This window comes from Arvicola amphibius, chromosome 7 (genome assembly GCF_903992535.2).
Source record: "Arvicola amphibius chromosome 7, mArvAmp1.2, whole genome shotgun sequence".
Classification (NCBI taxonomy): Eukaryota; Metazoa; Chordata; class Mammalia; order Rodentia; family Cricetidae; genus Arvicola; species Arvicola amphibius.
In genome coordinates this window covers 61,800,077-61,822,035 of record NC_052053.1, presented here as the reverse complement: position 1 = coordinate 61,822,035, position 21,959 = coordinate 61,800,077, and the positions used below count along the sequence as shown (strand labels likewise).

General features: G+C 45.8%; 1 protein-coding gene across 1 annotated transcript in view; it reads left to right on the top strand.

The window, feature by feature from the left end:
* Ptprn2 (protein tyrosine phosphatase receptor type N2) overlaps positions 1-21,959 on the top strand; it is a 761,869-nt gene that overhangs the window by 521,208 nt on the left and 218,702 nt on the right. Inside the window, 1 exon segment of the mRNA XM_038337154.2 lies at positions 4,245-4,309. Coding sequence (XP_038193082.1) covers positions 4,245-4,309 — 65 coding nt within the window.

Genomic DNA, 21,959 nt, shown 5'->3' with positions numbered 1-21,959 from the left:
ACACACACACACACACACACACACACACACACACACACACTATCAATGCTTAGGTAGGATGGTGAGGGCATTGCTCCTTATGGATTGCCATGGATGACAGTGACCGAGACCCCAGAGCTCAGAGACACAGCCTCTTTCTCCAGTAATCTACTTGCTGGAAATCCTCTGTCCCATTTCTGGAGTACAGATGGGAGCCTATAGTCCAGGTGGCTACAAGGATTCAACGAGATGAACTGTGAACAGAGCCTTCTTTGGAGCTCAGCTGAAGCCGGTGCTCAGTGGCTGCTCCGTTACTGCTTACTTACTGCACTATTTAGATTCCAGCATACACTTAGGTTAGTCTTAGGTTAGGTGTTGGTTAGTCTGAGAATGAACCAGGTCCTTCCTTTGCCCTTCGTTCTTTTTTTGAGGCAGGTTTTCACACAGGCCAGGCTGACTTCAAGTTTGCTATGTGACAGAGGATGACTGCGCACTTCTGATCCTCTCGCTGCGTCCTGGCGCTGCATGCTAGATAAGCAACGGAAGTGATTCCCAGTCTGGAATTTCACATGACCAGACCATGCGAAGCACAATAACATCTCACTCACCTGGCAATGGTCTTCAACTGGCCAGACTGTACTCAGAGGGTGGGAGGCACCCAAAGCACCGTAGTGTGCTGGTTAAGCGACTTGAAAAGTACGGAGCTCTGGGTGGCAAAGCAGGGGCTCTGCCTGGAAAAAGCATGCGTGTCGTGTGACTCTGCCCTTCAGAGTGTAAACACGTGGTCATGGTACTGAAAATGTTTTGCCGAGCAGCGGTAGGTGAGACACTAACAGACCACGCTGCCAATCAAGCCATAACAAATGTTTTGTAATTGTTTGTAGTTGTTTGTGTTGTTGACTAAATTTGTTCAGGCTTCTTTACCAAAAGCCATTCTTGCATGTATATCAAATGGAAATTTCCAAATTGAGTTGAACACTCCCTTAGGTGCTTACATACCTAGAGCATGACCCAAGAGCATTTATCTATCTGTGGTTTCCTAGGACATCTCCAGGCTGCAGGGGTGATGGTGACCCACTTCTTACAGCACTATAGGGCATCCCGTGGTCCACAAGGTGGCCTGCCAAGGAATAGGTATCAGCTAGTGCCCTTTCAGAAGTCTGAAGGAGTTGCTGTCTCCGCCGGGGCTGCTTCTGTAACCAAACTCTCACTGCAGCAGCCGCCCGGATAGCTCTGTGCTGACTTTCCATGCCCAGGCAACACTACAGAGCCCCAGAGACACTACTCCCTGTCCCAGGACACTCTCCTGCTTTTCTAGGAAGAGTTTGTTGACACTGGATTGAACTATTCAGCTCAATGAAGTATTGGCTGGCTGCTTTTTATAAAAAATCTCTAAGTCTGAAATCTCTGCCATCTAGCAAGAACTGGAGTGTTTATTGATTCATTCTTTAGGCCCTTGGTCAGCCTATTTAGAGAGTTGCTGTTAGCCCACTAATAGCCATCAGGAAGTATGAGCCTATGAAAACATATCACTTTGCACGTCAAGGAAGTCTCTTGCCATCCGAGTTCTAAACCTGTGCATCATTGCCTCCATCCCACATCTCCCCACCAGCTGAGGCTGCCCTAAATACCTCAGCTCTCTCCTGAATTGCTTTATGTCCACCTTGCTCTTGCAGTACAGTGGTAATTACCTATGTGTAAAAAATAATGTCCATTTGTTAGGAGGGGAACTTTTTTCTACAAGGCATGGAAAGGCCCTGGAGGTAGAGAGGCAGGCAGGCTGTAATTGGATCTCATTTGTATCCCTCTAAAAGATATATTTCATTACCCAAGACTCCTGCAGGTGTATTATGATAGGAGGTGAAAGCAGCTGCTTTTCTCTCGCCATCTTGTTCTGTAGTAATCACAACGGCAGTGCCCTCTTCATTCATAGTGTTTTCAGGAAAATTAGGAGTTTTATTTCTTTCTGTTTTTATTTCCAAAATGACATGAGCTTTACCCAAAAGAATATTTCTACTGAATCATAAGCTAAGGTCAATTGCCTGGTGACACGCTTCCTCTCTGAGAAGTGGGGGCTGCCAGGCTTCGGCCCAGGCACTACAACTGCTGAGACTTCATTTGCATCTGCTAATTGTTTCCCAAGCTCATTTCTTCTGGCATGATATCAAATAGAATTTGTTCTCTGAAAGTTTTCCTCATGTGAAGTCAGAAACAGATGAGCATAGGCTTTTATTGGAACAAAATCATATGTTTCTGATGGGGCATGGATTAAAAGGGAGTAAAATAACTCATGGATCCTGTGATGTTAGCACACAGGCAGCCTTTTCAAAATGTATGCAGTGCTAGTTAACAAAATAGCTATTTGTCAACGGGCATATACCTATGCATACATTACACCATCTTAAAATAAGATCTTACAGTTTGTACAGTCTGTTTACATACAATTTCCCATCAAATCTTCAGTAACTGGAGACTGCCTAGAATGGCATGCTTTCAAAAATTATATCTATATATCATATAAGTATGTGACAACCCCGAAGTTGTGGGCGTGAGAGAGCTGTCCCTACTGTTCATCTGTCATGTGTCATCTCAGACAGGAGAGAGATGCCCTTCCTCCTCCCCTGCCAATCAATACCTGAGGCAGGTGGGAGAGCTGGCCTTGAGTCAGAAGGGCAGGTGAGCTACTCTTGCCTGCCACCAGCTACAGCACTTGGGAGAGCAGGCCCTGCATCTTGTGGGTGCAGCACCATAGAGCCAATCTATTGACAGAGGTGTGTGTGTGTGAGCCATCCCCAAATTTGTGAACATGGGAAGCTGTCCCCATTACTCATCTGCCACATGGCAGCATGGGCAGAGGAGAGCTGGCCCTGAGATCATACAGGTAGGAGAATTGCCCCGTCCCCCTCCCACCACCAGCTGCCACACTCAGGAGAGCAGGCCCTGCACCTCGAGTGGGCAGCACAGTAGAGTCAACCCCATTGGTGGAGGTGTGGGTGAGGTAGCTCTGGTATTGTGAACATGAAGAGCTGTCCCCATTACTCACCTATCATGTGGAGGCCTGGGCAGGAGAGGAATGCCCCTCCCCCACTCCACTACCCATCAATACCTGAGGCAGGTGGGAGAGTTGTCCCTGCCCGTCATCAGCTGCAGCACACAGGACAGTGGTCCCTATGCCATGCCTGAAGGTGTGGCTGTGGGAGATCTGATCCTAAGGAAATGAAAGCAGGGAAACTGGCCACACCCTTTCTCCTCCCTGAAACAGGTGAGCTCACCAGGGCAAGGCAGGAGAGCTCACCCTGTCTGTGAGGACAAGAGAGAGCTAGTGGGCAGGCCAACCCTGTAACTATCCAGACCCAGAACCAGGGTTATGGTTGGCCCACTCCAACATCTACTCCATCTGTGATCTGCTGGAGCACGTGAAGGGACCAGTCCTGAAGACCCAAAGCTGCAGGATCTCCACATCATAGGACAAAACAGGATAACAAGAGGAGTTCCAGTGAGGCCCAGCACTGATAGTGTAGCAGAAACCAGAGGCCTTAAACCAGACCCACGACTCTCTACAATTAACACTTGCAAGTAAAGACAAATGGATGAAAGGGTTTGCTGCATGCATCACTGTGCTACACTACAGTTTCCATGATGAGATTGTTTTCCTTTCTTTTTTCTCTTAAATTTTATTTGGGAAGGGGGTGTGCTACAAGGGCAGAGGGCAGCATGAAGGGATGGGAAATGAATGGGATGGAGATGCATGATGTGAAAGTCACAAAGAATAAGTAAAAAGGAAGTTAAAAAACAACAAAAACACAAAGACGCTATGAACATAGGCGAGCAAGCATCCTCGAGGTATGACTGAGAATGGGCAGGTTTTAGTCTCACTGAAATTTGATATGCCATGTTTTATTGACACTCACAGGAGACCTGCCCTTTCCTAGACCAAAAAGGAGGTGTGGATTGGGTAGTGGGAACAGAGGGGGTTTGGGGAAAGGGACTAGGAGGAGAGAAGGTAGGATAAACTGTGGCCGGAATTAAAACAAAACAAACAAACAAATATTTAAAAAAATAAAGGAAATGTACCAGGTGTTTAGCTGAGGAAGACCAGCGCCTGAGTGGAACATAGGGTCCCTGCTATCCACCCGTTGCTCTGCATAGTGCCTCTATAAGTCAGGCTTCCCATGCAGTCAGTTGGAGGAATTTGTTAACAGAAGAGAACAGTCTCAAATGCTCTTTCTATACTGACCATCTTCTTTTGATTTTTTCCCTCACAGTTGACAACAAAGACCAGCTGGAGAAGACATCTGGGTTGACTATCCTCCAGAGCGGAATCAGACCGGTGAGTAGCACAAGATGTATTCTCACAAGGGATTCCATCATGGCTAGTGCCTCAGTGTTGGGCGGTTGGTGAAGTCTAGGAGCATAGGTTTGGTTTATTGTGTGGTTAATCCAAGTAGCATTTTGTCAGCTCAACTGATGGGAGATCAGTCTTCCCGATGTATTGATGCTGACCAATGGTGTAGGAAATGGAACTGTTTATGCTGCCTTTGAAATCACAGTTGGGTAACTCCCCAAGAAAAAATTTGTCACTTAAACAAAACAGAAGACTCCAAAAAAGACAATGTCTTATATTACCTAAATTATTAAAAATGTTCCAGGAAGTCATTTTCCCTATGAATTCCTTGTTTTTGTTACCTAAACACATGTGTTCGGACAAAAGCACAGAGCTATGAATGTATCTATGAAGTGATTTGATGCTGTCAAATCCTTGGTATACGACCATTGCCTCACTGTTTCCAGACAGGATGATATGTCTTCTCAGTGCTTGCTGCTGACCACTCTCTTGGCCGAGTGACAGTGTCATGAACTGTGTGTGTCCCAGTGGCTGAGGTTCCTCCCAGGAGCTGCATGTAGCCACTCCTAAGTCAGCATGGACCAAAGCCAACCTGTGCTCTCCTGTCTAGAATTTCAGATTTCTCAGTACTTGCCATTAACGTTAATTAAGCATTAAGGAGTGCCTGTTTGTAAGTGTTCCCTGCTATATCGGCTTGTCCTTGCGGAGCCACTTATGGACTCACAGATTGTGCAATCAGATCTCTGGATCCTGGAACCAGGTGATGCTTAATTGGTGGCTGTTCTCAGAGGCCTGGGTTTCCAGGTAGCTCTTAAGAGGGCTTGAGTACCTGGGATGTCTTAGTTGTTGACAACAGAGTACAGGAGAGTCATACCCTATAATTGATACAAACTTCTCAAAGGACATTCTAAGAGCTTCACAAATGTCACTCTTCTCAGTATGTTCTTGAAGCCAGGGTGGCCCATCCTCGATTAGCAGTGCAGGTGACAGCTGAGGACACTCTGGTTGTTTCTTTAGCATAGTCAGTGAAGTGGAAGAAAGAAGCCAAGTGTCTTGGGGATTCCAGAACCATCTGTATGTAAGTGCGGGCCAATGGCCATGTCATTGAGAACAAGTGCAGTGTGGAGGCCCGACACTGAGTGCTTAGATGTTATTGTCTGTCTCTAGATGGGGACAAGCTCAAGTTCTGGCCTCTGTTTCCAGTTCAATTTCTTCCTCGGGGAGCAATGGTGGCACCCAGCCATTGAGTTGGGTCACAGCCATTGGTATGAGCTGGTTCCAGAAAACCTAGAAACTGAATTGAGTATGGAAGCCAACAGCAGGTGTGTGATAAGACCCAGCATGGCCTGGGAGGTGACAACTGTGACTTTGGCATTTGGATACTGAATATCCTACCCCTTATTGCAGTGTGACCTTCAGCTGCTCCAGGACAGCCAGAATGTAGGGAAGGGCCAATCCCATTGACCAACTGAGACTTGGCTCTCAAGCTCCTCCCAAGCTTTCCGTTGCTGCTTTCATATATGGTCCATACAGTCATTCACCACCTTGAGCCTCAGGCTCCACAGTGGTATGCAGCCGCTGATGGAGGAGCTGGGAGGTTGGACAGCTATGTCCTCACCCTTCCAATGGCCCACCTTACTCTACCCACAGCCCCTGACCTCCAGCGCTTTCCTAATACCAAGGAATGCAGGCTTTCTCCCTACTCCTACATGTGTGCTCCCTATCCAAGCATCCGCCTGCAGCGATGGCCTCGGTATAGTCTGTCTTCTCACCCTGTGACTCTGTGTGCTCTGACATCACACAGGCAGTCAGCTGTACCTCGTGGCTCCCTCTCCTGCACTGTAACAAAGGTTAGTCAGTGTCTGTCTGCCTCAAGACAGCTTGTACCAAAAAGGAACTGGATACATCAGCATCTTGTGAGTGTACCTCACGTATGTATCCTTCTACTCCATGGCTCTAGGCTCGACCTCAGCTTGGTCTCCCAGCACCAAACTGTGAAGCCTCTCCTCAAGTGACCCTGCAAGGCCCCTCTTTCTTTGTCACTTGCTATGAAACTCAGATGGTGACTATATTTTCTTTAGGTTAAATGTTTTAGTTTCCATGTTTATGGATAGTAACTGCTTCATGTTACCTCAAACTGATCTATGCCGTCTTTCTGCTGGCCCCTTCATTCTTTCCATGCTTGATACCTTCGTTTATCCTTTTAGTCATCTTAAGCCTATTTAGTCTGTAATTTTATCTATATTATCTTAATCTTTCCAATCTTAGATTTTCTATGCCACTTCCATGTTACACGTGCAGACCTGTCCATGGCGACTTACTCTTCTTGTGTGGTTTATGATGGCTTTGTTTCATTTTGTTTTATATGTTTGTTTGTTTAATTGTGACTTTTTCTTCAGCAAGGACGTATTGATTTTTTAATGAGTTTCTTTCTTGTTTTTTATTTTCCAGTTCCATGTTTGTTTTGTTATAAAGAGTGTCTCACTCTGTAGCCCAGGCTAGCCACAGACTCTGCAGTCTTCCTGTCAGCCCCCACATGTGGCGCCCATAAGTGGAAGCCAGCATACCCGCCTTCTCGGTGAGGTTTCTGTGTAAAGAGGGTGATGCCATGGATCAACTTTAACTTAGCTTCCCACCTTGAAATTCTGCCGCTCCCCAGAGCAGCTGAGGGTGGCTGGTGCCTGCTCTCTGTTCTCAGGTGAGGTGGCTTAGGAGAGCTCCCAATCTCAGCTCTCCCACTTCCTCCATGGCTGTCTATAACTGTGAAAACCCCCAGCCCCACACCCTTGCTCCTCTTTAGAGGTACCAGATCTCTAACAGTAGCCTCAGTATCTGGCCACGACCTAGCTTTAATCTCTCCTAACTCTGGGCATCTGGCGAGTCCCCTTTCTTTCTTCTGTTCTGGAGTCCTATAGTGTGTAGATTTTATGCAGTTTCTGTACCCATGTGGTAAGAGAGCCCCCACCATGCAGCTTACTGCCACGCTCCCATGCCATTCAAAAGACAGTGCTGAGTGCCTACTATGTGCTCAGCAGGTCTTCAAGCTGAAACCACAGCAGCAAGCAGGGCAGGTAGAAATTTGCTCTCTTCTCCTCTCCTGGAATCTTCTCCTCTCCTGGAAGCTGGAGTTCCTGGAGGAGATGTTCATCTCTTCCTCTCAAGACAAGCCCTGGCATTGCCTGTGCCAGTTCCAGACTGCTCCTGGAGCCCAGCCTCCTGCAATCTGTTACATACACACCTTGGAACCTGTAGTCACCTGGGTTTACCATCCCTATAAACACGTGCCCTGTCCACCTGCTGCGCCCCCACCTCCACAGGAGGGTCCCTCTGCTTGTCCTCTGCAGTCTCCTTTTCCTTGTTTTGTGGCACGGCTATCCCCACTGTCACCTGTTTAGCCTGCACCAGTTTTCTGCTCAGAGCCTGAAGCCTAGTGCCCCTCACCTTCCACCCTGCTGCCCCAGCCCCAACCGCATGTTCTGTGAGGACCTGCATGCTTCCCCATAGATGTGTTCTTCCCTGTGAGACTCCTCCCTGACCTCCTCCCTGACCTCATTCCTACCTTTCCGCCATGCTTGTCACCTTTGCTCCTGAGATTCAAGCCAGCAACGCTGAGAGGAGCACAATGCACTGCCACACGCTTCCTGTTTCCCAACTCTCTATTATAATCCTCTCGTCTCAACCAACAGCCACTTTGAAAGCTGCGGCTTCCTGGACCTTGGAGTTGTCTGACATCACTGCCATGGCCTTGAGCCCAGCTCTCCACATGCTCCATTGGCATATCCCTCGCCAACTCTAGGCTGGAAGCTGCTAGGACAGGCAGACAGCATTCACAGTAACAAAACGGGAAGAAAGGGTTCAAGCTGAGAAAACCTTTAGAAAGCTAATCATATCTTTTTCCTAATTTTAATTCTCTCATTCAGTAAGCCTGATTTTGATTTTTTAAAGTGTATTTCTAATTTTCCTAATTCCCGACTCTGTAACGTAAAGCGGAATGTGATTGCTAGGAATCTAATGGCATTCACAGATCTGCTTCAGGCACTTTGATTCACATGTGTGATGACAGATAGCAGAATTAAAACCTTTTAAGCCAAATAGAAATATCTCAAAACAAATTTAAAAAAATGAAGAGATTGTGGTGCACATACACACACATCCTGAATAGATGGGTGGTATTTTGGTGTATTTCAAAATCTGATTTCTGATACCTTGAGAACTTTTTACGTTGCTCACATTAATGAAGTCAGTTTCCTCTGGACGACAATTATAATTGCTTTGAAGACACATTGGTCTATGAACAGAGGCATCCTGGCATGGGGTTAGAGGTTGTAAATTTCTTCTTCAGTATATTTTGGGTTCTTCCTTTGAAATAACTATAGATTTAAGGGGCTGTAAATTGGATCAGAGAATCCCTACACAACCCTCACCCAGTAGGATCCCCCATGAATCTATGTATATAAAATTGTAGACCATTAGCAAAGCCAAGAGATTCATGCTATGTGGCATACATGAATGTCTTTGAGTCTTTAGTACCATGTTATACCATCTAAATTTTTTTTAAAAGTAAGCGACTACCAATGTGAACAGGCAGCCCTGGGCATGTGAGGTCAGCAAGGTCCCCACTAATTCTCACACATTGTAACTTTGGGGTCTTTAGCCATCATGGACCTGTGACAATCCCACAGGGCATTCTGTACCTGGGCAAGGCACAGTAAGCAATGTTAACCATCCCTGGCCATTAGACCTAGACATCGAAGAGTAGAAGCATTGGGTGCCTTTGACAGAGACAATACAGCCTGTGGTGAGGAGGTGCCACTGTATCCTGATGTTGGGAGGCAGCTCAGGGAAGCCCTTCCTAGAAGTGGGTTGCATGGAGAGGAGAAGCATGATCAGTGAGCTTGTAAATGGAAGGAGGGGATTCTGCAAGCCTACCGCCTGGTGGATATGTATGAGGACAGAGGTCAGACATTCCTAGATCCCAGGCTCAGATCCAGTGAACATGACCTCCAGCTAGTCCTCTTGACTCCTGGCTTGTGTGCTATGTTAGAGTCACTAACAGCCATTAGTCACTGGGAAGTGTGTAGTGTGAAGCAGCGGGGCTGCGTCCCGCCACCCGCCGCCGGCTAGCTTTACACCCGAAATAATTACACGGAAACTGTATTCTTTTAAAACACTGCCTGGCCCATAGTTTCAGCCTCTTATTAGTTAATTCTCACATCTTCCTTTAACCCATATTTAGTAATCTGGGTAGCACCACGAGTTGTGGCTTACCAGGAGAGATCTTAACCTGCGTCCATCTCGGAGAGCAGCAGCATGGAGACTCCTATGGCGACTGCCTGAAGCTTCTCCCCAACTCTACTTCCTTGTTCCCACAATTCTGTTCTGTCTACTCCACCTCTCTTAAAGGGCCAAGGCAGTTTTCTTTATTAATTAACCAATGAAAGAAACATAGACAGATAACTCTCCTCCATCAGAAGTGTGTACCGTAATGTGGAGTGAATGAGTGCTGATGAATACCAGTTCTGGGCAATAGAGTTGGTGCTTCTCCTTGGGTGGCCATCCTCACTGTAGCTCTCTTCTCTACATAGGGAACCTTAGCGTGCCTGTGGGTGTTCAGAAGAAACAAGGGAGCAGCATAACTTTAAGAGTATATGAAGAAAGGGATGGGTGGGATGTGATGGGTTTGGCAGATACAGTGGTCGGTATCTTCATGAAGATCAGGAACTGGGTTCCAGACAATGTTGTAGTCATGTCTGATCACATGTCCCTGGTGACCTCCTGGCAAAGTAAGAAAGTGTGGTTACTTCATGGCATGGGCCCTACTTCAGCCCATGGCTTGCTATGTTCATGTGTAGACTAAGAACAACCTTGAAATCAGAGGGTAGAGTGCTGTACCCTAGGAAACACAGGCCCTCTGAGAAGCTATGAGCATCACAGGTTGCACGGTCATTCCTCCAAAGAGAACAGACCCCAGGGCATTGCTAAAAGTCCCTACCAGAAGCCCCTTCTACTCCCCACTGAAAGTTCCCAGTTTTTTGGCTTTGAGAGCAGATATTGGACCCTGGCTAGGGATGGGGGACAGCGAAGGAGCCAGAACTGCCCTCTGGGGCTGGGGGGCTGGGGGGCTGAGTGCCTGGGGGGCTGGGGGGCTGGGGGGCTAGGAGTGCTTCTTTTTCAGCTACTGCACTGTTCTCATTGCCATTCTATGAACATCCGCTTCACATTTTATTCTAATCTGCATTTCCTGACAAAGGAAGAGGATTTTTTTTTCTCTTAAATGCAAAAGTGCATAGGCCTGAGAAAAGACTGTTGACTTGTCAGTACTTCTAATTTGTGTTTGAAAAGGAAAATCTGCATGAAATTGCATTAAATATCTAAGGCCCCATCTCTCTTTTCTGTGCCCAGCCCCTCCACAGCCCCTCCACAGCCCCCATGAGTGGTGAGCAGTCTAGACAGACAGAAGCTGAGATTCCCAGCAGCCCTGGGTCGCTGGGCTTGGCTCTGGGTCTGATGCTCAGCTTTGATTTGACAGACCTGAGGACCATAGCTACTCACCTCCAGCCCCACTGCTCCACATGGTGAGGAAAACTGCACCGGAATGTGTCCCATACAATTACCTCTACTTGCTGGCTAGACAAATATGAGCTCATTGTGAATACCTTTCTTTCCTGAACCACCACAGAGTTCACCAAGCTCCCAGTGTCACATGGGTCTTTCATGCTCCCCTGTGACTCAGAGGTAGAGAGCAACCATATGATGTAGCAGTTGCCATAGTAACAAATTCAATTTTTATTCAATATCAAGGTAAATAGTCACGTAAAATGAAGTAAGTCACATCTGATGGTGGTTACCCACCCACTCCTTGTTCTTTCCTAACATTTTCATATATATTTTATAAAAATATGCATAACGTATATTTCAAATGCAGAGATATGACTTATTGCCTGCTGGGCCTGAGGGTGACATTTTTTCCCTTTTCCACTTGAGAAGCAGAAGGGACAAATTGGCCAATGTCTTCATGGTCAGTATGGCTCCTGGCTCCTGTGGTTCCACAGAGCAGAAGTTAGTTTTCCTTTAACAAACGGAGGCCTGAAAGGATGGCAAGCACTCAGTTCAGAGTGTTCTGGAATCCTCCTGTGACGCTTCTGTCTGGGAAGCCTGGAGCTGTGTACAGAGAAGAAAGGAAGTCACTGGAACAGACTGACCCACATCACCCACTCACACTGCCTGCTCACTGTCCGCTGCACACTGGTGAAGAGACCATCTTGCCCTGCAAGATATGGGGGCATGCCCGCTGCAGGGTCTCCCTGCAAACTGGTGTGTGCTCATCAATAAACAAGCCGTTGTGTGCTTACCTAAACAGTCAGTAGCTGTCATTGAGAAGGGCACTCCACACAGAAGTAATGTAGGACCTGGCTCTAGCGTATCACTGCTGCACCTGCCCCTAGCAGAGCTGCACACCCTTCACTGCACGTGGGCACACATCAGTTCTTATCTAGCTGGTGTGGCCTGCCAATAGGAACACAGTCTAGATGGCAAAACCCCAGACTTGCCTCTCTGTGCTTAGAAAATAGAGACAAGAAAGCACCACCATACAGCAAGGCCTGTCTCTTCACACACACCTGCGTGTACTAGAACTCCCTGGGACCCAGTTTGGCCTCACATGTCAGCCTCCTGGACTCTAATTCCAACAGACTCTACCCTCATACAGGTAGCTACAGAAGATAGGAACTTGCTTATTAATAAACCTTGATATTCTATATGCTCCATAAATTACTCTTCTACCCCATTCTGCTCGTTCATGGCTGTGCTTGCCTGTCTCCAGGGTCTCCTACAACTGGAAGATCACTTTGACCCAAGAGCCGCTTTGTGACATCAGCTTCCCAACAGCACAACATTGATGTCTGGGGATCAGAGCCCCAGGAATGCTAAGCAAAGCACCACAACCTAGATGGAGTCTCCCAGCAGAAAGCTACTTCCCCAGTCTTGGAAATTAGAAGTCCAGTGTGGAAGGGCCCAGCTTCTGCTGAAGTCTCCAGGGAGAACCCATGTTCTGTAATTCACACTCTCCCAATCCTCTTGATATCAAAATTGACTAGCTCAAGGGGTTTCTAAGAGACCTGTGGTGCTTCTTTCATTGTGTTCATGAGCTTAGATCATGAGGGTTGTGACCTAATCAATGGATGATGAGTCAGTCTGCTCATAAAGTCCAGACTTGAATGGAGTATTGAGATGAGCTGGAGCTGTGGATTGTGGGGCCAGGTAAGAGGAAATGGGAAGAACCTGGCCCTTTCCTGTGCGTCATTAAGTGAAGAGCTGGCTTTGCTATATGCACCTGCTACTTTGATGTTCATTCCCACTTCAGGCCAAGACCCAGTGACCATGAGCTGAATGTCTAGAAACCATGAGCTGAGAGAAACTCCTGCCTCTTTATGTAGTTTCCATCAAGTGTTTTGTAACAGCTATGAGAAAAGTAATTTATACATCACTCATTGGCTTGTGGCTAAACATCCCCAAGCTCTGCCTTCTTTGCTACATGGTCATCTGTGTATCTATGCCCCTACTTGTTAAGAAAAATCGATGTTTTGGATTTAGGGTCTAGTCTATCTCATATGACTTCATTGTAATGTGATTACATATGCCAAGGTCTTACTTCCACATAGATTTAGGTACAGAAAGATAGGGTTGAAGCATTTTTTGAATGATATGAGTCAACCCATAGTATGCAGAAGTCAGAGATGCCCCTGTCCTGTCTAGAAATGGCCGTATCAGCGGCTGGTTGGCCAGCAGCTGAACCTTTCTCTCTTGGGAATAAAGTGTGCCTACATTTCTTAAGTGGCTCTAAGTTCAATTTGGATCTCGTTTCTCCAACTTGTCATTCTCTAAAAAACATACCTGCTACAGGCCTAAGCATGTGTCCTATTGAACCTAAAAATCATCAGTGCACACAAGATAAAATGCAAAGGAAGCTCTAAGAGTAGCATGTCACAAGGGAGGGGAAGAAAAGTAGGAGGTGGGGAAGAAACAACAAAAACAATTTCTGTTTTAAGATACTGTCATAAAGCCCAATTCTTTGTAAACTGATAAAAATTGAAACAATTAATTGAAATCATATGCTTCTCAAATTTACTTGAAACTATCAAAGTCTATGGGTGAAATGTCTTGCTCCCTTTCTCTCCCATCTTACCAAGGACAGGTACAAGTGGTGACAGCTCAGCCCTGTTCACAGATGGGGGCCTAAGAAGACTCACTCTTGCCCAACCCTGGGGGCTGAAATCTAAGACTGAGGTAGAGAGGTTCCCACAGGTCCCCTGAGGCCTCTCTCCTTGCTCAAAGAGGACTTCTCCCTCACGTCTTCAAATAGTCATTCCTTTGTATATAGCAGAATCCTAACCCCTTCTTATAGGGTAAAAGTTCCATTAATAAGAGCCCATCGCATTTTACCCTGATGTCCTCTATAAGACCTTCTCTCGAAATACAGCCACATTCTGAGAGACCTTCAAGACAGAGATTCATTTATGGGTTTTGGAGAAATATAATTCAGTCACCATATTGACCATGAACACATCTAAGCTAGAAATGTCTAGTATTTCCAAAAGGTAGTGCTTGAGCAAGTTAGCTTCTGAGAAATATGTCTATGATATTTTCCTCTACCATACTAAAGAATAAATTAAAACACATGAAATATTACCAAGGAAATCAGGGAAGATAGGTAAGTGGATGGATGGATGGATGATTCGATGGGTAGGTAGATGGGCAGATGGATGAGTAAATCAATAGATAAGTGGGTAAACTGATGGATTAGTTAATGATTTGGGTGTGAGTGGATGAATGGATAGGTATGTGAATGAATGGATAGTTGGATGGGGTGGTAAATACATAGATGGATGAGTAGGTACATGGATGTTTCAGAGGGTAAACTGATAGAAAAGGGGATGATGGATAGTTGGGTGGGTGGGTGGATGGACTGATGGATGAATGAGTAGACAGACAGGTGGGTGGGTGACCGGCTGGTGGGTGAGTAGATGAATAGATGAGTGGGTAGGTAGATAGACAGGTTGATGGGTCAGTGGATGGATGAATGAGTAGGTAAAGGATGAGTGGTTGAGAGGGTAGGTAGGTGAATAGAAGGTGGGTAGATAGGTGTAGGTAGGTGTAGTGATGAGCTGCGGGCAGGCCTGCTTTTCATCCTGCCCGGCTCCTGGCCACCGGCTAGCTTATGCCCCAAAATAACAACACAAACTGTATTCATTTAAACACTGGCTGGCCCATTAGTTTCAGCCTCTTACTCACATCTTGACTAACCCATATTTAATAATCTGTGTAACACCACAAAGTGGTGTCTTACCGGGAAAGATTCAGCATGTCTGACCTGGTAGCTGGCTTCATGGCGACTGTCTCAGAGAGGAGAGGTGGGGCAATTGTCTGAGCCATCTACCTCACTTCCTTCTTCCTGTTCTGTCTACTCCACCCACCTATGTTCTAACCTATTATGCCAAGCCATTTCTTTATTAATTAACCAATGAAATCATCAGATAGATAGAAGACACACCTACATCAGGTAGGTGATTGGATGGATGGATGGATGGATGGATGGATGGATGGATGGATGGGCGGATGAATGGATGGATTGAGGGATGAGTAGATGCATGGATAAGCAGAAGGATGAATGGGAAGATGCCATTTTAACCAAGTGACTGGTACAGCGGGGCAGAGAGAAGAGGATGGTGCCATCCTACAGGATGAGGGGGGCAGAAGGGAGTTAAGAAGGGGAGGACAGGGGAGGGAAGGCTGGGGAAGGAGCATCAAGCACAGGGACCAGGCAAAGAAAGAGCATGGCAATATGTAGGTGAGTTGGTAGATGGATCAATGGAATTTAGAATGTATTTTAAAACTACAGTGAGATTTTTAGAATCCCAGATGCTATCAAATCCACATTTCCATTATGGCCATCCAGCCATAACAATAAGAGAAAAGTCCCATTACAATGCCACCAGCTGAGGTGTGGCTTCTGGTGACATTGCACTGGTGGAAAGAGCACCTTTCAGGAGCAGGGGCAGGCAGCAATATGTGGACAGGCCCCCTCCTTGGGCAACTTCTAGTGCAGATATGTGACAATATTTATTGCTTCCCACAGATAGGATGACCATGATGTGGACCAGGACACCCCTGGGGCATCCAGTTTGTCCTGGCAGACAAGGCAGGTGGGAATAGTCTTGACATAAAGGCAGTAAAAATTGTGTTGTGGTTTTACTTTTTTGAGCAAGGGTTGTCTTGTTCCTGGTGGTTTATTGGCTGGTGGAGGTCTTTTCATTTGGGTGCTGTAGGTAGAGGAATGAATTCTTTGAGAAATGTCAGCAGTGCTTTATGAAGCCGCCTTCAGCGGCAGCATAAGAGGAATTGATTGTTAAGCTGTTAATTTCCAGATCTTCCCTAAGTGAATGCAAACAAATTCTGGTTCTCAAAGCCCTGCTAATATACAATGTTCAATTTTTAATTTCCAGTCCATCCTAGATTATGGGAATGAAAAACAATATTTAATCCCTCGTTAACACATGAATGAGCGGAAGCTGTCACTTCCAACCAGACAATAACAGGGTTATCTCAAGAACTGTCAGTTTATGTGAAAACATTATGTTGCCCAAATTTTCATAAAAATTAGTAATGGATAACATTCAAGATCAGAGAAATAAAAAGAGAAAAATCTGCATTCATGGTAATAAATATTCATATTTGTCTGCTCGAGAGATGAAAATCTAATCAAGGGGCTATTGATGCACTGTTTTTTTTTTTTTTAAACCAAGACGTTTCATCTAAATTGGGTTTGATATGGAAATGAGTCATAGTCAAAGCCCTCCAGGCTTTAGCTCATGGGCTGCCCGGACGATATTCTGTATGGATCCACCACACACTGCACCACAATTAGGGTGACAATACCCTCTCTGCATGGGAGCCCCCAGAGGTTGGTATGATGGAGTGTTTCCAAGCTTCCTCCCCTCCGTAAAGGAAAAGAAAAGATCATAATTCCATGCCTGTTAACTCCTCGCTATTGCAGGGTTAAAACTGTCTGTGTTTTTGCTTTTGTTGACAATTACCATAAATCAGAAGACATTCTGCATGAAACTTAATGAAATATGTATGATTTTTGAAAAGGAAAGATGGCAGCTGCTGGATATAACGCTGTGTGCATGTGCACACGTGTGCACGAGGGAGTGCTTGTGCTTAGGAACACGTGTGTGAGCTGATGATATTTGCTTGAGGCTGTGCTTCTCCCTAACTGCCAACAGGCTTTTGAAAAGAAGTGTGTAAACAACTCCCCAGTTAGGGAACATGGGTGCACAGGAGCCGTACTGATCCTTGTAGCCCCACCAGGAGTTCTAGCCCCCTCTCCTCTGAGGAGACACATCACTACAAAATACCCCAGAGGTCAGGTCTCCTTGGACCACAATGCTACCCCCCCCCCCAAGAACAACCTTTGGGGTCAGGATCTGAGCTTTCTTGGTTTCCCTGACAAATTCATAGTGGGATTGGCTTACATTAGCCCTAGCCAAGAGCCCAGTGTAGGATGCCAGGGTATCAGTCACAGAGGTTAAGGAGGTGGCCTCATCTGTCATGTTTGTCCTCTACTGACAGTGACCAGATTCCTACGGGCCACTGTAACCTTGTTAGAGGGTACACATGTGGAATTCCATTCCTAATCTGCTACCCATCCACTGCTCTCCCACCCCTGGGCCTGGCAGAGCTAATCATAGGACATCTGGGCTGTTTTTTGGAGATGTGTTCGAAGGTGGTTTCTAGAGGCAGATGGAGGTTTTATCCTGAAATCTCTCACTGTTATTAGGAGCTGAGGAGAGGCTGGAAGTGGCAGAAAAGGCTTCTCATCAGCCTCGTAACATGTGCTATGAGCATCTGAAGGAAAAGACCCAGCTCTTTCCCCCCAGCACACCTGGCACTGCCTCCACTGAGCTGCTGATTCTGATGTTAGGTCCAGAGGCATTTGGCCCTCTGTGGATGAGAGGAGACCCGAGGAGTCATTAGAAAAGCTGAACTCACCACATGTAGATAGCAGATTTTTAACCACCACAGCAACATGTCCTGTACCATGTCCACTGTGGGGTGAGAGCTACCGAGGTCCACCAAGGGTAAGGGCATTCTCCTCAAAGTCCACCTTCCTGGACATCTTTGGCACCTTCAGGTCAGCCTCTACTCTCCTTTGTCTTCTGTGGCTCCCAGAGTACATCCAGGACACCATCTCTCTGATGGCACATTGTCACCAGCCCCAGACAACTGTCCTTTGTCTTTCCTCTTATAAAACTCCCCTGCTTTGAAAAGTAGGGGGAAGTCCACGCCACCCCAGAGCATCCTTCCTCTACCCCAGCCTTGGCCCTACCACATTATTTGTTTTCCAGAGGGGACTGTGACTGATACTGATTCCCACACATCTGGGCACATCTTCCAGGCACTGCTTATTCCTTCTGGATAATTTCTGTGTCCTTTGCCTATAAGGGGAGCTTTTTTAACAACTGGGGGCAAATATGCTCCTAATATCCATCTGCATTTGCCCATGAGAGAGATAGCTGGTTTGCAATAGTCCTAAACAGTCCACCATTAAACCATAGCCATAGCCACACCCATCTCTAAGGATAGCTCTGCCTGAACTCTCTAATGTGCCTTTGTTCTCCGGACACTAAAAACTGAGCCCCAACCAAAGGATACATTTGTCTTCTGTCACTGATTCCATTCAGGTTTACATAGAAGTTACCTCTTGAGTAACAGGCATTTTCTTCTGGTAGTAGGGACTAAAAAGGACTTCCTAAGACTCCCCAATAGTCTACTTGTACAGGGAGGAAGGAAGGACCAGAATGAATGAAAATGGACTACAGGAGTTTTCAGGAAGATTGCCTGTCCTGAGCCTGTTAGCAGGGGATTTTGCAGATAGCGGAGTGTCCAGAATAACTTGAAGCTCACTGCAGTTCTGGTCCCGGCTGTAAGAGGAGGGTCCGGTGTGAGACTGCCGAACCCTAAAGTTCTTCTCCTCAGGAACACCCCAGCAGGATCTCAGCCTCTGGGTGGTACTTGCATTGCTGCCTCCTCTGCAGCCACTAGGGGTCACACTTACACATCTCTTCTGAACTTGACAGGCTCCGGAAATTAGGGTGACTTAATCCTCTGTGAGTTGCCAGGAATTTACCAGGACTTAAAGGATCAGGTAGGGGAAGAGATGTGAAGAAGAGATGGAAAAACAGACAAATTGGAAGGTTCTGCCAATATCTGCGTCTGGAGTCGCCTGTTTTCCAGAATTAAGACCCTGGGTGAAAAGGAGTGAGCATTGACTTGTTTTTTAATATTGGAGGCTGAATGGAAATTCTCCATAGATATCACATCAGAATGAGGATGTGGGACCTTAAGCAAGGTCATCAAAGTGTTCTCTGTGTGTTTTCCGTTCTCTGATGTAAACATAGAAGCCTGTGGGAAGAACCCTCAATGGTGCCCTTAGTCCCCACTTGAGACCTCTAAACTTACAGGCTTTTTCTTGTTTTGCTTCAACATGCCCACAAGACTCCCTGAGAGCTCCATTCAGACCATACCCACCCTTTTGTAGACATTTATTACTCAGTGTTTCCTACAGGGGGTGTCAAGGTGGTGGTCAAGTTGCTGCCTTGAAAAGGAAGCACAGTGTCCACAGTAACTCATTGTATGCTAACAGCTTCCCCAAAGGGGACCCAGTGATGTGCCATTGAAGCCTCTTTACTTAGGACAGCACTTAATTTGGGCTCCTACACATAATCACTGGAAACCACTGGGGCACTGCAATGTCCCATGAGCCCAGTCCACGGTCCCATGAGGAGCTTAGCCACGTCATCTTCTGCAACACAAATGAACATAGTGTAGGGTTGATGTCACTACAAAAAAAGCCCTCCATAGGTCTCTTAGAACAGGGTGCAGGTACAAGATGGTTGCCACATCCTGGAAGGAAATCTGAGTAGCTTTGTCTCCTGTCTTCAGGTCCCTTCTGAGAACAGGTACTCCCACTTAGGTCATGCTTTTCTTCTGGGTGTCTCTCATTGAGACAGCAGCACTCTCATTGAGGGCAAGGGCACAGTTTCAGTCTGCAAGCCCAGGGACTCTGTTGGATCTCCAAGACTCTCAGTTGGATTTCCAAGCTCTCTGAACACACTCTGGGTATCATGATCCATGTTGGGGGGCCTAGCAAGCACTCAATCACACACTTAGAGCCCCATCAGGCACAGGCACCAAGGAACATTTGTAGGGAAAGTTTGGTATCTCAAATACAAAATGTCTTTAGGTGGGGAAGTAGCTCAGTTGACAGAGTGCATACCTAGCAAGAACAAAGCCTGGGGTTGGAAATTCATCAGGATATAAACTGGTATGCTGTCTCATGCTGCTAATCCCAGCACTGTGGAGGTAAAGGCATAAAGACAACATAACACTCTGTCCCAGAAATAAAAAAGTTAAGAACACATTGACATCAAGGGGTAAGTTTTAGTTCCCTAAACTTGTTTCAAAATCTAGCAAATGGTAGTGACACTCCCATATACCCATGGGAGTGTGTGTTCCAGGACTGGGGTTTGCAAGACTGTCCGCAAGCACCAACTCTTCATTTCCTGTCTTCTCCATGGAACCAAACACAGCACACACTGTAGCTAGTCAGAAGTATGTCGGCACAATGAACTTGATTTTCTTTTTGTTTCTTCCTAATTCCATGCACAGAAGATCTGTCCTGCTATATAGATCGTACCAACCTCACTATACAATTTTTTATCTTAAATTGAAAACTTTCTCCATTTCATCTAAAAGAAGCATTTGGCTTCTCTTTGGCCTATTTTAGTCACTAGCATTGTGACCTTCTGGTTTGTGATCACAAGTAAGTGTGATGGGGGGGGGGTGACTTCAATACAAGCCCTGGGTACATAAGCCATTGCTCAGATAACTGAAACGGTTGCAGGTAGCATATACAGCCTGAGTATGCTGGACAAGATGTTCAGCCACATCTCAGAGTGGGACAGTGCTGCACACTGCAAGAGTCCCTCACACTTTCCAGATCACTGCACAATTTTAGACTAATGAATTAATTTCTATAAATGTAATTTATATTTTTGGACTATGGTTGATTGTAGGAAGTTTAAACTGTAATGAATTGAAACTTCAGAGTACAGGGCCATGAAGCCAATGTTTGGGAAGTTCTGGGAAGTCCATTAGTCTTCACAGACATTTACAAATCTGTCTGACCCTACATGGAACACAAAGTATGACGTGCTGAGGGAAGAGTCATGGAGGATGTTTTGGAACACTTAGCTTTGCCACCAATACTCTGGTAACACTAAACTAGTCATGTGGCTCCTGACCTCTGTTTTTTATAACTGGGACAGGAAAAAAAGTTGTCATTTTGTAAGTCTCTCAGGTTGAACAGTCAAAATATAGGATCCATGTCTGCATGGGGTAACCAGCCTAGTGTGCACTCCTAATCCATTCTCAGTAGATCTTTGTTGGATAGGTGGTAAACGGATGGATCCACACATGCTTAGGGTGGATATGTAGACTGATATGCTTTATGAATGGGTGGATGAAGAGAGGAATGAGAGGAGGATAGATGGACTGGCAAGTCAATGAATGAGTGGGTGGAAGAATGAGTGGGTATATGGATGAGTAGCTAGACATGTTAATGAATGGATAGATGGATAGGCATGTGTGTTTACTCTTCATTCCTTTGATCTTTAGGGCTGGGAAGTATTCTACCAGGCAGCTAGAAATGGAGTCTTTCTTGGTGTTCCATATTTCTTTTCTCTTTAAAAGTTAAGACACTTATTAAGTTTTTTTACTTTCGTAAGTTAAATGATGGAGGCTACAGCACATGAGAACAGCATCTCAGAAACTATTTTATGCAGACTTAATTCAAGGGACACTTGCTGATTCATAGTCCAGAGCCTCCAAAATACCCTGCAAAAACTCAGTTTCATAGCTTTATACATGATGTCACAAGTTGTCATGTAGAGAACCAAACTCTAATAAAACCTCCATGACCAGTGACTGCCTGTAGGGAACAGTCCAATGACTGGCCCCTAACATTCCACTCACCTTAGGTCAGTGGTTCTCAACCTATATATCACGGCTCCTTTGGGGGTTGAACCACCCTTTCACATGGGTCATCTAAGACCATTAGAAAACACAAATTTTTACATTACAACTCATAACAGTAGCACAATTGCAGTTATGAAGTAAAAATGAAAATAATTTTATTGTTAGGGGGTCACCATAACATGAGGAACTTTATTAAAAGGGCACAGCATGAGGAAGGTTGAGAAGTACTGCACAAGACATAAATGAGCCTCAGATGCAGTTATCCGACTACGCTCTGAGCTACCTTGCTGCGTGGAAACATTCAGGCAGCCATAGCTGAATCAAGAAGGTAAACCTGCCAGTTTTGACCATTTGGATGGTGTTTCCAAGGGTTCTACATGGGCCTCTAACCTTTACAAGCATAGGATTTCAGGCTCTCATCTGACCTGTCTTGAATAACACACAGTCATTGTACCTATGTCCATATATTTCTGATGGGCTCATGGCTACTTGTTGTTTAATAAACAACTTGGGAGGCAATAGTACTTTTTTTTTTCTG